This window comes from Haliotis cracherodii, unplaced genomic scaffold (assembly GCF_022045235.1).
Source record: "Haliotis cracherodii isolate W230 unplaced genomic scaffold, xgHalCrac1.p SCAF_4, whole genome shotgun sequence".
Classification (NCBI taxonomy): domain Eukaryota; kingdom Metazoa; phylum Mollusca; class Gastropoda; order Lepetellida; family Haliotidae; genus Haliotis; species Haliotis cracherodii.
The window spans coordinates 30,534,218-30,548,970 of record NW_027266297.1 but is presented as its reverse complement, the minus strand read 5'-3'; the positions used below and the strand labels follow the sequence as shown (position 1 = coordinate 30,548,970).

Genomic DNA, 14,753 nt, shown 5'->3' with positions numbered 1-14,753 from the left:
CAATGGGGGGAGTAGTCACTGAGAAAAAGCTTCAAAAACTGTAACTGCTGTTACCTGTAACACTTCATCCCCAAGAATACCCCACAGAATACGGTGAATGAAAATTGTTTTATGCCAATATTCCAGTTACATCAATTCCACCTGTAAATCAACATGTTTGGATCAGCCAAACCAGTGATTCACAACCTGACCAGGGCAAGATGCACAGCAGTACTGTATTTTCCGATCCTGGCGCAGATAACGTGACGAAGGACACACAGCTACAGAATGGAGGCCACTTTGCAAGGACATAATGTCATGTGTCATGTGATTAGCAAGACTGGAATATGGACACAGCCTGCCCACCTGATACACACCATGATAACTCTTACAAGTGTGTTTGTTAGTTGGTTAACGCCGCACTCAGCAATATTCCAGCTATATGACGGTAGTCTGTAAATAATCGAGTCTGGACCACACAAGCCAGTGATTGGCATCATGAGAATCGATCCATGCTATTGGTATATGATGACATGAAACAACCAAGTCAGCGAGCCAGACCACCAAATCCTGTTAGTCTCCTCTAACAACAAGAATAGTCACCTGGACATAGGCTGATGCTCCTCTGAATAGATACTTAAAAATCAGCAATTGGTGTGAAAGCCTACAGAAAATCCCCTGCAAATACTATACACAACAGTCTGTTACATGCAGTGTATTTGCACCAAACCAATACATAATAAACAGAAAACATTTAGTTGATACTGAAAAGTATTTTTCCTAGTTGAAAAACTCCAATAAATTATTTTGTTTTTTTTTAGATAGCCATTCATAGTTGATCACACCAAACATTATGACATTATCAAAAGCAATTCTTTTTCGGCAAAAGTCATGAAAATACATAGTGATTGTTTTTACAACACGACCAGGACATATATGATTTATATTTTTAATTCTTTTTCCAAATCATTAAGCAATGCCTAAGATCAAGTCAAACCTATAGACTGACTCCATTGTATTCCAATCCTGATATGAAAGGACCTGTTTCATAAATCACCAAACAACACAATGCTCAGACGCGAGAAGCCAATGTTCCCCACAGGATAACACATTCATCTCACAAAGACTGAAACAAGATCTCAGAAAAGTAATATTGTCCAAAATTTCTGAATTGGCTTTTTTCCCCACCGTTTATCAGCCTTTTGAGGAACTTGAGCGCATGACCAAGCTAAAATATTCATGTGCAATATTTTCAAAAGCACAGGAAGTAGTGCCAGACAATGAGACTTCCCATGTGGAATAACCTTTCTCTGACACAATTTACTGTAAACAGTTTTCCATACAACTTATTCTACCAGTAAAAACATTACTAGCAAGGCCTGATGGGAATGTGAGGTCACTTCCTGAACGGTCTATCAACATTTTCCTGTCAATTAGATTTGAACACATCAAACCAAAACGGTCAAAATTGTGGATAGACTGGCAATGCGTTCCGGCATGATCAATCTTTTAGCTGCGTTCTCATTTCCTTGCCAACGTGTTATACTCATAAACATGTGATGAAGAATTTGGCTTGATCAATTCATTAATGATTGTCACCAGTGAGACAGAGTCTTACTTCAGTAATTATATCTCAATTTTGCGGAAGAGTTTTCTTCGAATTGCCGGACGAATAGTTCTTGATGATTAACTTATCATTACAAAATAAGTGGCGATGAAACCGAAGGGATGTTCCCATTCACAAAATTATTGATGCACTCCGGTGTGATGAGGTGTTTTTCACAGTTTTGATAGCTGAATTATGGTATGGATAATTTGATTAACTTGAAGACATCAGTCTAAGGAAAAATTATCAGAGGAAAGTTCTCTGAAGTGCACCAAGCAAGGTGCAGAGTTCCTTCTTTCCAATAATTACCGCTATCATTAAGGTTTACTTGTGTTCTTTGCAGGTTGAATCAAAGCTGTCTTTTTAGCAATATGTGATTGGTCAAACCACGGAGGGGCGGTCGGGGAGCCTAGTGGTTAAAGCGTTTGCTCATCACGCCGAAGAGCCGGGTTCGATTCCCGACATGGGTACAATATGTGAAGTTCATTTCTGGTGTCCCCCACTGTGATATTGCTGAAATATTGCTAAAAGCGGTGTAAAACCATTCTCACTCAGTCACTCAGACCATGGATGAATTTATGCATGAATGTCAATTTAATTGAGATTCTGTGGAAACTGCCACTCTATAAAAGTTTTTGATTCAGTTAATGATAAACTTATTTTTGAATATATTACAACTTTGACATAGGTGAGGTGAAATGGGTATTTATAGTCATGTTCAAAATTAATTCGCTTAGACAGTGACATGCATGTGTGCAAGTGTGTGTGTGTGTGTGTGAGACACTGCTTGTACTAGTCCTGATTAATGCTGGTTCTATAGTGCCAACACCTTGCCCAGTTTAACATGGATAGCCTACTCAGTATAATGACTCCAAGCCGACCAGCCCTTGCTTTATCCTCTAAAAGCAGAGCTCCAGACAGGGTAACAACAAGTACCATCTTTTAACATGTGAGTGAGTGAGTGAGTGAGTGAGTTAGTTGGGTTTAACACTGCATTTAACAGTATTCCACTTATATCACGGCGTGTCAGCTTAAAGTCGGAGGAAAGCACGAAGTAATTCAGGTCTCGGATGTTTACCACTTCGGTGAAACCCACGAGCATGGGTATGGTGCTGACAAACCTAGAAACATAATCGGAGCGAAGCGGGATTCGAACCCACAATCATAGGTTTCTGGCATGCCCAAGGGATGCAACTCAGCACAGCGAATCGCGTGCCCCCTTTTAACATGTATTGGTATGACGTGGCCAAGGGGTTGAATGTCGTTCCACTATACCAGTCCTGACATATGCAGGTTTTATGGAACTAGCACACTGACATGCCATATGGAACAGACCCAGAGATTTATCTAGGATTCCAAACTAAGTACCCCCTGCAGTCAATTTTTGAAAAAACATTAAATAGCTCAATATTGGAATTTATGCCAAGTTCTTACTTTCAGATGTCTTTTAACATTGCATTTAATGCAACAACATAAAACTAAACATGAAAGTTTCTGCCTGTTAATGGTCGGTGAAGTTAGTCACCTCTTTAAAGCTACAACATTAGTTATGTCTATATAACAGGAATTGGGAATATTTTAATCCAATTTACAATTTTAACTGACATTTCCAGCACACCAGCACTAAATTTCTGGCTTCTGAAAATGCCTAGATACATCCCTGAGACCATACACATCTGTATATAGATGGTAGCGATTAGCCAAGTTTACGATGCATCAGTAATTCTGCACTATTTACAGCAAGATGTAGATTAACATTAAGCCACAGAATTTATCTCATCAAAAAATATTTATCCACAAAATAAAAGGAAAAATTTAAATGAAGCCCAGAAATGCTTCATTACAACCAAGGCAATCTAGACAAGACAAATCATTTTAGACTTGATTTGGATTCCTTTTTAATATATTCTCTCGGGTCTGGGAGACAGACAAGAAAGATGCTAAGATGTCACCTGGGAATGTAAATCACAATATACAAGAACAGTTAAAGCATGATTCTGAGTTCACACAAAACAAGTCAAACATCACAGACAAGCTACAAAACAGATAATTCAATATCAAAAGTCATATTTTGTAATAAAGATTGATTTCCTTCAGGAATCCAATAATTGTAAAGTAGTTAAATTAATCTGATTAAATGCTGTGTTCACACACTCTGATAGAATGGGTTTTATAGTGAGTGGGTTTTATAGTGAGTGGGTTTTAATGGGAGATGCATTCCAGAGTAGGTTTACTGAATGAAACTCATCTTCTTCAGTATTAATATAAAGTCTTATTCATTTAATAGTAATTTGTTGCAAATTTCTGATTAACCTCCTTATTAATACTGATTAAAATATTGCCATGTAATTAGTTATAGATTAATGTAAGAAATAACTTTCAAAATAATTTTTTTCATTTTTTTTCTTTCCATTATTGCTCATGAATACATACAGCAAAGGTTCAAAGAGCATTCTGAGAGACATGGCTGTTTAATCATTTGTTTCTTTGTTTGTTGTTTAAATGCTCACTCAGCAATGTTCCATCTACAGGATAGTGAACGGGTGAAGATCCGAGTAAAGAATATGACTTCAGCAACCCATGTTTGCCGTAAGAGGCGACCATGCTTGTTGAGAGAGGCAACTAATGGGATCAAGTGGTCAGGCTCGTAGACTTGGTTGATGCATGTCATCGTACCAAAATTGCTATCAATCGATGCTCATGATGTCAATCACTGGATTGTCTGTTCCAGTTTCAATTATTTACAGACAAACATCATATAGCAGGAATATTGCTGAGTGCGGCATAAAAACAACAATCAAACAACAACATAATTGGAACTTATTGATTTGATCTTTGTCAGGGCTATTTACCTAGCTGGCTTCAAATTGCTCTTTGCTGTCTCCATTCTTTCACCTATCAGTGCTAATTACCCCAGTCTCCCGTTTGCCCAGTGTCCATTACCTATTACTTATCTATGTTAACTTAAGTACTGGCTTCCATACCATCAGCGCTGATCTGTAAAGTCTTGGCTCTAATTGCCTATTGCTAATCACCTATCAGCACCAATCATCTGTTGGCTTGTTAGTTTCTACCCTTTGTTATTTTCCACCTTTTGTTATCTTATTATTTTGTTGTCCTTACATGTACATACATATGCTCTCTGTCTCATGGCATTCATTCACCTGATGAAGGAGTAAGCATATACTCCGAAACGTTCTGTTCCTCATAATGAAGAAGTTGACATCCATATATTCTCTTCCCATCATCATGATAATTATGGCCTTTAAATAATCAAGTCTAGACCAGACAATCCAGTGACTGCTCCATGCCGATGGGGTAAGTTGACACACAATCAACCAAGTCACAATATTCCAGCAATATCACGGCGGGGGACACCAGAAATGGGCTTCACACATTGCACCCATGTTGGGAATCGAACCCGGGTCTTTGGCATGACAAGCAAACACTTTAACCACTAGGCTACCCGACCGCCCCAAGTCAATGTTAAGGCGTGTGGGATAGTCGTGGTGCTAAGACTTTGGGGAACCAAGCCCTGGAGCTTTTGATTTTTCAATAAAATATAGTTTTGAAGTATAGAGCATCAAGTTTGGAGTTATCAGAATTATATGCAATATCAACTTATTCATTTCATAGCCGACTTCGGTATTTTGAGTTGTGAGTCTTAATTTCTTAAAAAAGTGAGTTTGAAGTCTTTTAGAGAAACAAGTTGGGAGCTTTAGAGGAGCTTTTTTTTTTAAGTTTAATAAGCAAATTTAATTTTTTCTAGAGGGTATAGGTGTTTTTCAGTTTAAGAAGCAAGCTTGAAGTTTCCCCAGGTAACAAATTTGCAGTTCAAGAAGCAAGAATGAAGTTTTCAAGGGAGATAATCTGTAGTTAAAGAGACAAGCTTGAATTCTTTTAGAGAAGCCAGTTTGTATTCTAATAAGTAAGTTTGAAGTTTTCTAGAGAACAAAGTGTGGAATGCTCTTGAGAGGTGAGTAGTTCTTAATTTTCTAGAGAGGTAAGTGTGGTATGTTCAAGAGGAGCAAGAATGGATTTAAAGGAGCAATGTTGAAGTTTTTCAAGAGAAAAAGTATGGGGTTTTGGAGTGTTCAAGAGAAGCAAGCTAGTACTTTTAAAGCAAGTGTGCACTTTTCTGGAGAAGAAAGTGTGGACTTTTCAAGAGAAGTAAGTGTGGACTTTTCTGGAGAAGAAAGTGTAGACTTTTCTAGAGAGGAAAGTGTTGTCTTTTCTAGATAGGTAAGTGTGGACTGTTCTAGAGAGGTAACTGTGGAATGTTCTAGACAGGTAAGAGTGGACTTTACTAGAGCGGTAAGTGAGGACTTTTCTGAAGAGTAAGTGTGGACTAGAGAGGTAAGTGTGGATTAGAGAGGTAAGTGTGGACTAGAGAGGTAAGTGTGGACTAGAGAGGTAAGTGTGGACTAGAGAGGTAAGTGTGGATTAGAGAGGTAAGTGTGGATTAGAGAGGTAAGTGTGGATTAGAGAGGTAAGTGTGGACTAGAGAGGTAAGTGTGGATTAGAGAGGTAAGTGTGGACTAGAGAGGCAAGTGTGGATTAGAGAGGTAAGTGTGGACTAGAGAGGTAAGTGTGGACTAGAGAGGTAAGTGTGGACTAGATAGGTAAGTGTGGACTAGAGAGGTAAGTGTGGACTAGAGAGGTAAGTGTGGACTAGAGGGACAAGTGTGGACTAGAGGGACAAGTGTGGACTAGAAAGGTAAGTGTGGACTAGAGAGGTAAGTGTGGACTAGAGGGACAAGTGTGGACTAGAGAAGTAAGTGTGGACTAGAGAGGTAAGTGTGGACTAGAGGGACAAGTGTGGACTAGAAAGGTAAGTGTGGATTAGAGAGGTAAGTGTGGATTAGAGAGGTAAGTGTGGACTAGAGAGTTTAGTGTGGACTAGAAGGACAAGTGTGGACTAGAGGGACAAGTGTGGACTAGAGAGGTAAGTGTGGATTAGAGAGGTAAGTGTGGATTAGAGAGGTAAGTGTGGACTAGAGGGACAAGTGTGGACTAAAGGGACAAGTGTGGACTAGATAGGTAAGTGTGGATTAGAGAGGTAAGTGTGGACTAGAGAGTTTAGTGTGGACTAGAGGGACAAGTGTGGACTAGAGAGGTAAGTGTGGATTAGAGAGGTAAGTGTGGACTAGAGGGACAAGTGTGGACTAGAGAGGTAAGTGTGGATTAGAGAGGTAAGTGTGGATTAGAGAGGTAAGTGTGGACTAGAGGGACAAGTGTGGACTAGAGAGGTAAGTGTGGATTAGAGAGGTAAGTGTGGACTAGAGAGTTTAGTGTGGACTAGAGGGACAAGTGTGGACTAGAGAGGTAAGTGTGGATTAGAGAGGTAAGTGTGGACTAGAGGGACAAGTGTGGACTAGAGGGACAAGTGTGGACTAGATAGGTAAGTGTGGATTAGAGAGGTAAGTGTGGACTAGAGAGTTTAGTGTGGACTAGAGGGACAAGTGTGGACTAGAGAGGTAAGTGTGGATTAGAGAGGTAAGTGTGGACTAGAGGGACAAGTGTGGACTAGAGAGTTTAGTGTGGACTAGAGAGGTAAGTGTGGATTAGAGAGGTAAGTGTGGACTAGAGAGGTAAGTGTGGACTAGAGGGACAAGTGTGGACTAGAGAGGTAAGTGTGGATTAGAGAGGTAAGTGTGGATTAGAGAGGTAAGTGTGGACTAGAGGGACAAGTGTGGACTAGAGAGGTAAGTGTGGATTAGAGAGGTAAGTGTGGACTAGAGGGACAAGTGTGGACTAGAGAGGTAAGTGTGGATTAGAGAGGTAAGTGTGGACTAGAGGGACAAGTGTGGACTAGAGGGACAAGTGTGGACTAGATAGGTAAGTGTTGATTAGAGAGGTAAGTGTGGACTAGAGAGTTTAGTGTGGACTAGAGGGACAAGTGTGGACTAGAGAGGTAAGTGTGGATTAGAGAGGTAAGTGTGGACTAGAGGGACAAGTGTGGACTAGAGAGGTAAGTGTGGACTAGAGAGGTAAGTGTGGATTAGAGAGGTAAGTGTGGACTAGAGGGACAAGTGTGGACTAGAGGGACAAGTGTGGACTAGAGAGGTAAGTGTGGATTAGAGAGGTAAGTGTGGACTAGAGGGACAAGTGTGGACTAGAGAGGTAAGTGTGGATTAGAGAGGTAAGTGTGGACTAGAGGGACAAGTGTGGACTAGAGAGGTAAGTGTGGATTAGAGAGGTAAGTGTGGACTAGAGGGACAAGTGTGGCATGTTAAAGACAAGCAAGTTAGTCTCCCAGGTGAAGCTACTGCAAAGGTGAGGACTTACATGATCATGACAGCTCCCACACATGATGCTGATCTAGATGGCAGCACCAACTCTATCTGAAACAAAGAGACATACCATTAATATCAGGGAGCACCGGCTACAGCAACAGCAGCAGCAGCAGCAGCAGGGAATCTGTTACCATCCACGCCTCACAAATCTGTCTCTATTCCACCATGACACTCCACACAAGGACATTGCCAGACCATGGAAATCAATGGCAGACCACATAAAACCCATTGTGAATCATCTCCTCCCTCCACACAACATGGAGGTAATTTTGTTTCCAACATCAATCATATCGGCATCTATATACCTAGGTTCTGGTGTTAACACTTGATCTGAAGTTTATTGTACCCTGCAATGTATCAGAGTGCACTTGAATTTCATTCGCGCTCATGGGAATCGTACAACCCAAGCTGCCCTCTGAGGTGCTATAATGTGCTATAATGTGCTATAATGTGCTATAATGTGTTATAGTTTTGTTTGAAATAAGGACAAACAATAATGGTTCAAATACAGCTATGTTCGCATCCATATTCTTAGCGAATGATCAACTCCTTCCTTAAATATGAATTCGAAAAACAGTTTTTGTGGTACAATCTCTAACTTATTATTAGAATGAATTGTATTCAAAGAGCAGTTTTGTCTAGAGAATGATAGGGAAATGGTATATGATTCCTAACTTATCAGCATGATTGTAGGTGACTCAAACTACATCTAGATTATTGAACTTTACCTGAACTATTTCTAAATTAATTCATTGTACTTGAGTTTCAAAGTCCTTAATGTTTTCATTTTTTCATTTGCTGTCCTTCATTTGGCCATAGATCATATTAATTAAAAAAGGTTCATACATTTCTCTTTCTCATTGTATAAGATAAAAGCAAATGGCAAAGTTCTTTATTGTCTGTAAAATATATATTGAAAGTCATTGAAATCGCTTTCACAGAAATGTCTGAAAGGGCATTCAAGTTGGCAAAAGATTAACAGAGAAAGGTCATAACATTTGTTTTCTTAAAGTGACCACATGAAAGGCACATTTTAAACATGTTTGATACAATGTGCACAAGAGGAACAAGCATATATCTGAAACATTGCAGCATAAAACCCTACTCATCCTCTATTCAAGGATGTATGCACAGTCAGGAGTTTAGATCACAGCTACTTTAGTACAGAGAGTACTTTGGAGACATATTGGTGCAAGGAGTTTGTCTTGACTAGAAGATACAGTGAGGTTTTACCGATAATGGAGAGTAGGCTGGGCACATTATACATCAGTGGGGAACGTTGATGCATGGCTGGGCACAAGTTGCACCTGGCTGGACAGCAAAACAGACTTGACCCCTGAGACCATCTACGGTTTCCTTGCAATGTCTTGTTCTGAATATTTTGCTTTCAACAGTACTCCCGAGTCTTCGCAATCGCCGACTTTGGCCACGAAGGCTTAGTTGTTTGTTTGTTTGTTGTTTAACGCCGCTCTCAGCAATGTTCCAGCTATATGAGGGCGGTCTGTAAATAATCGAGTCTGGACCAGACAATCCAGTGATTGACATCATGAGCATCAATCATTGCAATCGGGATACGATGACATGCATCCTACCAATTCAGCGAGCCTGACCACCGATCCTGTTAGTTGCCTTTTATGACAAGCATAGTCACCTTTTACGGCAAGCATGGGTTGCTGAAGACCTATTCCACCCCGGAATCTTCACTGGTATCGAGGGCTTAGTAATCTCAGCTAATAGTTGTCCACATAATAACACTAAAATCTACAGAATGCGATGCTAAGAGCCAAGTTTGGTCAAATAGATTAGTTTCTTTGTTTGTTTGTTGTTTAACGCCGCATCCAGCAATTTTTAATTTATCATAATGACGGCGGTCTGTAAATAATCAAATCTAGACCAGATAATCCAGTGATTGACATCATGAGCATCAATCCGTGCAATTGGGATACGATGACATGCATCAACAAATTCAGCGAGCCTGACACCCGATCCAGTTAGTTGCCTCTTACGACAAGCATAGTCGTCTTTCACGGCAAGTATGGGTTGCTGAAGACCTATTCTACCCCGAATCTTCACGGGTCTGGTCAAATAGACTCAAAAGTCATTTGGCACCAACTATTAAAGCAAAGTGTGTCTCAAAACTGTGTGATGTAATGCCATGTGGTGTCAGTGTATGTAAATGGCTTGGATCAATTGTGCTTCCTTTCATCCTGCAGTAAATGGGTACCCAGTGGGAGGTGAAGATAATGTGAGTTTCAAGTTTCAGCGCCAAACAGACTGGCTGAGAAATTAGTATGGTCCCCAGGGAGAGGAGAAAGGTCATATGACTTGGATAATAACTTGATTTGATATCAATGAGCAGCAGCCCTGCTTGATATCAGATTTGATAGAAATGAAATAAATTGATTGTTGTTATAATTATAGATGCTAATTATCGATATTGTTCATCGTGTGTTTGAGCCGTGTCACATGTTTGTTTACAAATGACTGCATAAGCTCATTGTTCAAGGAGTTGACAGTGCAATATTGACAATGTGTATCAATAAATATGGAGGACGTTCAGTTAATGACATGAACAGGGAGAACTAATTTGCACAAGGTTTTCAAATATTTGATTGCACTTTGGTAACAGAAACAGTATTTATTTAAACATACTAATCTACCTGTGATAATCCCTCCGTATCTTTGACAATATTAATATTTGTCTTTAACATCCCAGGAGATATTGCCCGGGAAAAATGAGTGAGTGAGTGAGTGGGTGGGTGGTTGAGTGAGTTGAGTTGAGTTGAGTTGAGTTGAGTTGAGTTGAGTTGAGTTGAGTGAGTTGAGTGAGTGAGTGAGTGAGTGAGTGAGTGAGTGAGTGAGTGAGTGAGTGAGTGAGAGATACACTCCATAATTATCAAGTCAACGCAGCCCCATCCCAATCTCTAACTGAAGGACCAAAAAATTTTCCACTGGACACATGTGTCACTAACCATTTAAGCTTTCACAGGCATGTGATGGAAGAAGAAAAACACTGACAAGACTTGTCTTCTTTGCAGAGGAAGACTCAGTTGACCATAGTCTACACCTTCCTAAGATGCATGTTCGACATCAAAACATCATATTCAAAAAGATTCCCTATTTTAGACAGAAATGTTACATGTCTGGTTTTATACCAAACCAGACCATATGTTTATTTTCAAATGTTTTATTGACAATATTGATATCCTTCATAAATAAATAAATTATCAAGGTGTTTTTTGGCTCAAATATTACTTTATTCTAGTTATCAACAGAAATGATTCATATATTCCTGGATACACTAATTCAAACGTCGGCATGAAACATCAATCATTCAATGTGGAGTGAGTGAGTGAGTGAGTGAGTGAGTGAGTGAGTGAGTGAGTGAGTGAGAGAGGTTTTACGCTGCTTTTAGCATGGCGGGGTGGCTTCACAAATTGTACCCCTATGTGGGGAATTGAACCCGGGTCTTAACCACTAGGCTACCCCACCGCCCAGTGTGTGTGTGAGAGTGAGTGAGTGAGTGTGAGTGAGTGAGTGAGTGAGTGAGTGAGTGAGTGAGTGAGTGAGTGAGTGAGTTTAGCAATTTTCCAGCAATATCAGGGCAGTGAATACTGGAAATGGGCTTCACACATTGTACCCATGTGCGGAAATGAACCCGGGCCTTTGGCAAAATGTGCCAAACACTTTAACCACTAGACTACCCCACTGCACCTAGAAGTGAATAAGTGACAGAGGTCAGTTTAAAACCGCTTTTAGCACTATGCCAGCCATATCATAGCAGGGGATGCCAACCAGTTGCAACGTATGTGGAGAATCAAACCTTAAAGGCCGAGGAGAGACAAGCCAACGCATTAACCACTAGACTACACCACCCATCACATCACACCACCCATCACATCACATCACACCCTCCCACCCATAGGAAAGTGAATGACTAACATACAGGCCTTCTGTTACACCAAACAGCAATATGAACTCTTAAATAAGCAATATCTTAAGTTTCCAAACCTGTCCCAATTTAAGAAACTTGTGACCACTAACAGTGTAAGAGATCTTAAAGGCCTATCTAAATTTCTTAACAATGTGTACAATACAATTGTTAAATTTTATTTGTATCCACCAATACTTTTTTCATTATTCTTGTTAAATACTGTCATTTTGTACATATTAAAAATTGTATATAATTATATCTCATGTACCAGCGTGGGTGTTTTTTCTGAGAATAAATGAGCCTGAGTTTGATAATAGGTGTTCACATAGCAACAACTTCGGTCAAAGCTCTGATAATATGCCCCTAGGAAAACAGCACACAATCATCTGTTAAATACAGTGTAACTGTTACAGTAAGTACCCTGTAATTGTTAAGTATACAGTAATTGTTAAATTCACTGTAATGGACTGCATGCACACATGTAATGGAAGCCCTGCGGGGAATACCCTCTTGGACGTTGTCGTGACAATACTTTGACCACTTGGCTGACCCTGTCTGATGAGAGAACAATGTACCACAACATCACCAGATTCGCTGTTTGTATGCAGCATCCTGTACTCACCCACAACCCTGCTGGGCCCATAGATGGTAATTACTAAGATAATATTTTCACTGTAAATAATTGACCTGGTGAAAGCTTTGTTTGTGCGACAATGCAATCAAAAGTATTCCAGCTATATGACAGCGGCCTGTAAATATTCAAGTCTAATGAGACCATGGTCTATTCGAGACCTGACAATCTAATGATTGACAACATGAACTACATCCCTTGATGGGTACGACAATCAACCAAGTCACAAAGCCTTCTTGTTCATTGCCTAAGTTCAACCAGGTACAGCCAAATCCTTCCAATATTGATAGGATCTTTATAAAGTAAGCCAAACATCCACCATCGCATCTTACAGCAATGAGTCTTCCTTTTAAAATCACAAATAAACCTGATACATTTTCATATTCCCTTACATCATATTTGTGAAGAAACATTACACTTGAAATAATGTTCATTTATTTTGATTAAATAACTATGTAACAGTGAGTGAGGATGGTTTCATGCCATATATGTCAGCAATATTCCAGCAATATCACAGCAGCGGACACCAGAATTGGGCTTCACACATTGTACTCATGTTGGGAAACGAACCTGGGCCTTCAGTGTGACGAGCGAACGCTTTAACCACTAGGCTACCCGACTGCTCAACTATGCAACACAACATATTTGTGGACGTATGTGCATACATTGTTACCATGATATTCAAATACTGAAATTAAATGTGACAATCGTAGGTAGCAGCTCCACAGAGCCATATAGCACGAATATTACTCATTTGTGACATGGAGATTAAACTATGATGACAAAATCATGGAATGGTAACCTGCGGAATGCTAACATTCATCTTCCTCCTAGCAAAGTGGAAATGTCACTCAAAATGTATGTACCATAAGGTCTAAATAACGATGATAAAACCAACTCACATATAGGACCTATAGCCAAACGGTCAGCATCACTTTACAAGTGGTTCCAAACCATGCATCCCACAACCTGGTCACATGCAAGTCCCACAGGATCACAGGTACGCCACAGGCACGAGCCTTTCCACAGTGCTATATGAACACTGGCTCCAATAGCTGGTTGGATCCTGACATTTCACCCATCACTTGGTCAGGCAGTGTGTGTCGCGCTTCACCACCAAGGCAGGAAGTCAAGACAAAGCTAAATTATTGATTACCGAGCCAAGATCCTCCCATTGCACAGGGATAGCTGCTATAAGGTAGCAGAGGTACCTCCGCTGAAAGCTATACGTGACGTATTTCTCTGTGTCTACATATCACTGATGTTGTCACAACGTGGCCCTGCTCATATAGTTCCATTGTCTATTGCAAGTCTGACGAAAATAGACATCCGCTCAAGGAATAAGTTTTTCATAGGATGAAAAACCTGCCTGTACCACCTGCTGAGACATTGCAAAAACAGGTACTTATTTCCAACAAATCCTAAACATGCTGTAAACTTGAAACCTGACTTAATCAGACCGTCAAATAGGCTTGGCAATACCAATCAATCAAAACTCTTTTTGAATGCAACATTAAAGCTATCGAAGAATGAAATCAAAACCGGAGATGATCAGATTTTGACAAATGATGGGATGATAGTGTTTATTTCAAAGGCATGACAATACAGCACCAACTTGAAAGGAAGGTGACCATTTGCCAGACAATGGAATAACATGTCTTGATCATCATTCGTTCAGAATGTACAATTCTGCAATAAGATATCAAAAAGCAAACACCATCAGAAACACGAAGACAGAAAGTATCAAAGATGTCATGTCCGAAATTGGTTACAGATGAATGATTTCTGCTCTTTAGCATATGACAGTCATGTTTCTTTCAGGATGTTGCAGGCAAAAAAACATATTTGACATTTACATACAGTTTCAAGATGAGTGGGAAGGTGAGTGAGTATGGTTTTATGTGCATTTAGCAATATTCCAGCAATAGCAGAAATATGTTTGAAGATAAAGTCTTTCATATGATCATACGGAAAATAGATTTTTCTAAAGAAAACTACTGTCCTGAAAATAACTGGTTTGTTGACAAAAGCATTCTTTTTCAAAACTAAGTGTTGTTGACACATACACCTGTCCATCATTAGATTGCGGCTTAGTCGCCTGGTTTGTGAATGGCTGAAATTATCACATGTATTAAACATTGTCAGACTAGAAGAAACAATCTACAGCAAATATGCATATGAAAATAGTTACCATAATTCTGTCAAAGAAGTACCCTATGTCCACATCCGAAATAGATGAATGAGTCAAACATCTATCAACCTCATCAGTGAACACCAGGAACTCCCATCTGAATCTAAGTCCTCCCC

At 39.8% G+C, this 14,753-nt stretch overlaps 1 protein-coding gene across 7 annotated transcripts in view; it reads right to left on the bottom strand.

Moving 5' to 3' along the window:
• LOC139478555 (choline transporter-like protein 1) overlaps positions 1-14,753 on the bottom strand; it is a 260,716-nt gene that overhangs the window by 60,923 nt on the left and 185,040 nt on the right. For 6 of the 7 annotated variants that reach the window (XM_071261061.1, XM_071261062.1, XM_071261064.1 and 3 more), the window contains one exon: positions 7,874-7,929. In XM_071261061.1, coding sequence (XP_071117162.1) covers positions 7,874-7,897 — 24 coding nt within the window. In that variant the 5' untranslated portion in view covers positions 7,898-7,929. Of the gene's footprint in view, positions 1-7,873; positions 7,930-13,348; positions 13,414-14,753 lie in introns of those variants that run through there. The other variant, XM_071261066.1, reaches the window with a different exon arrangement.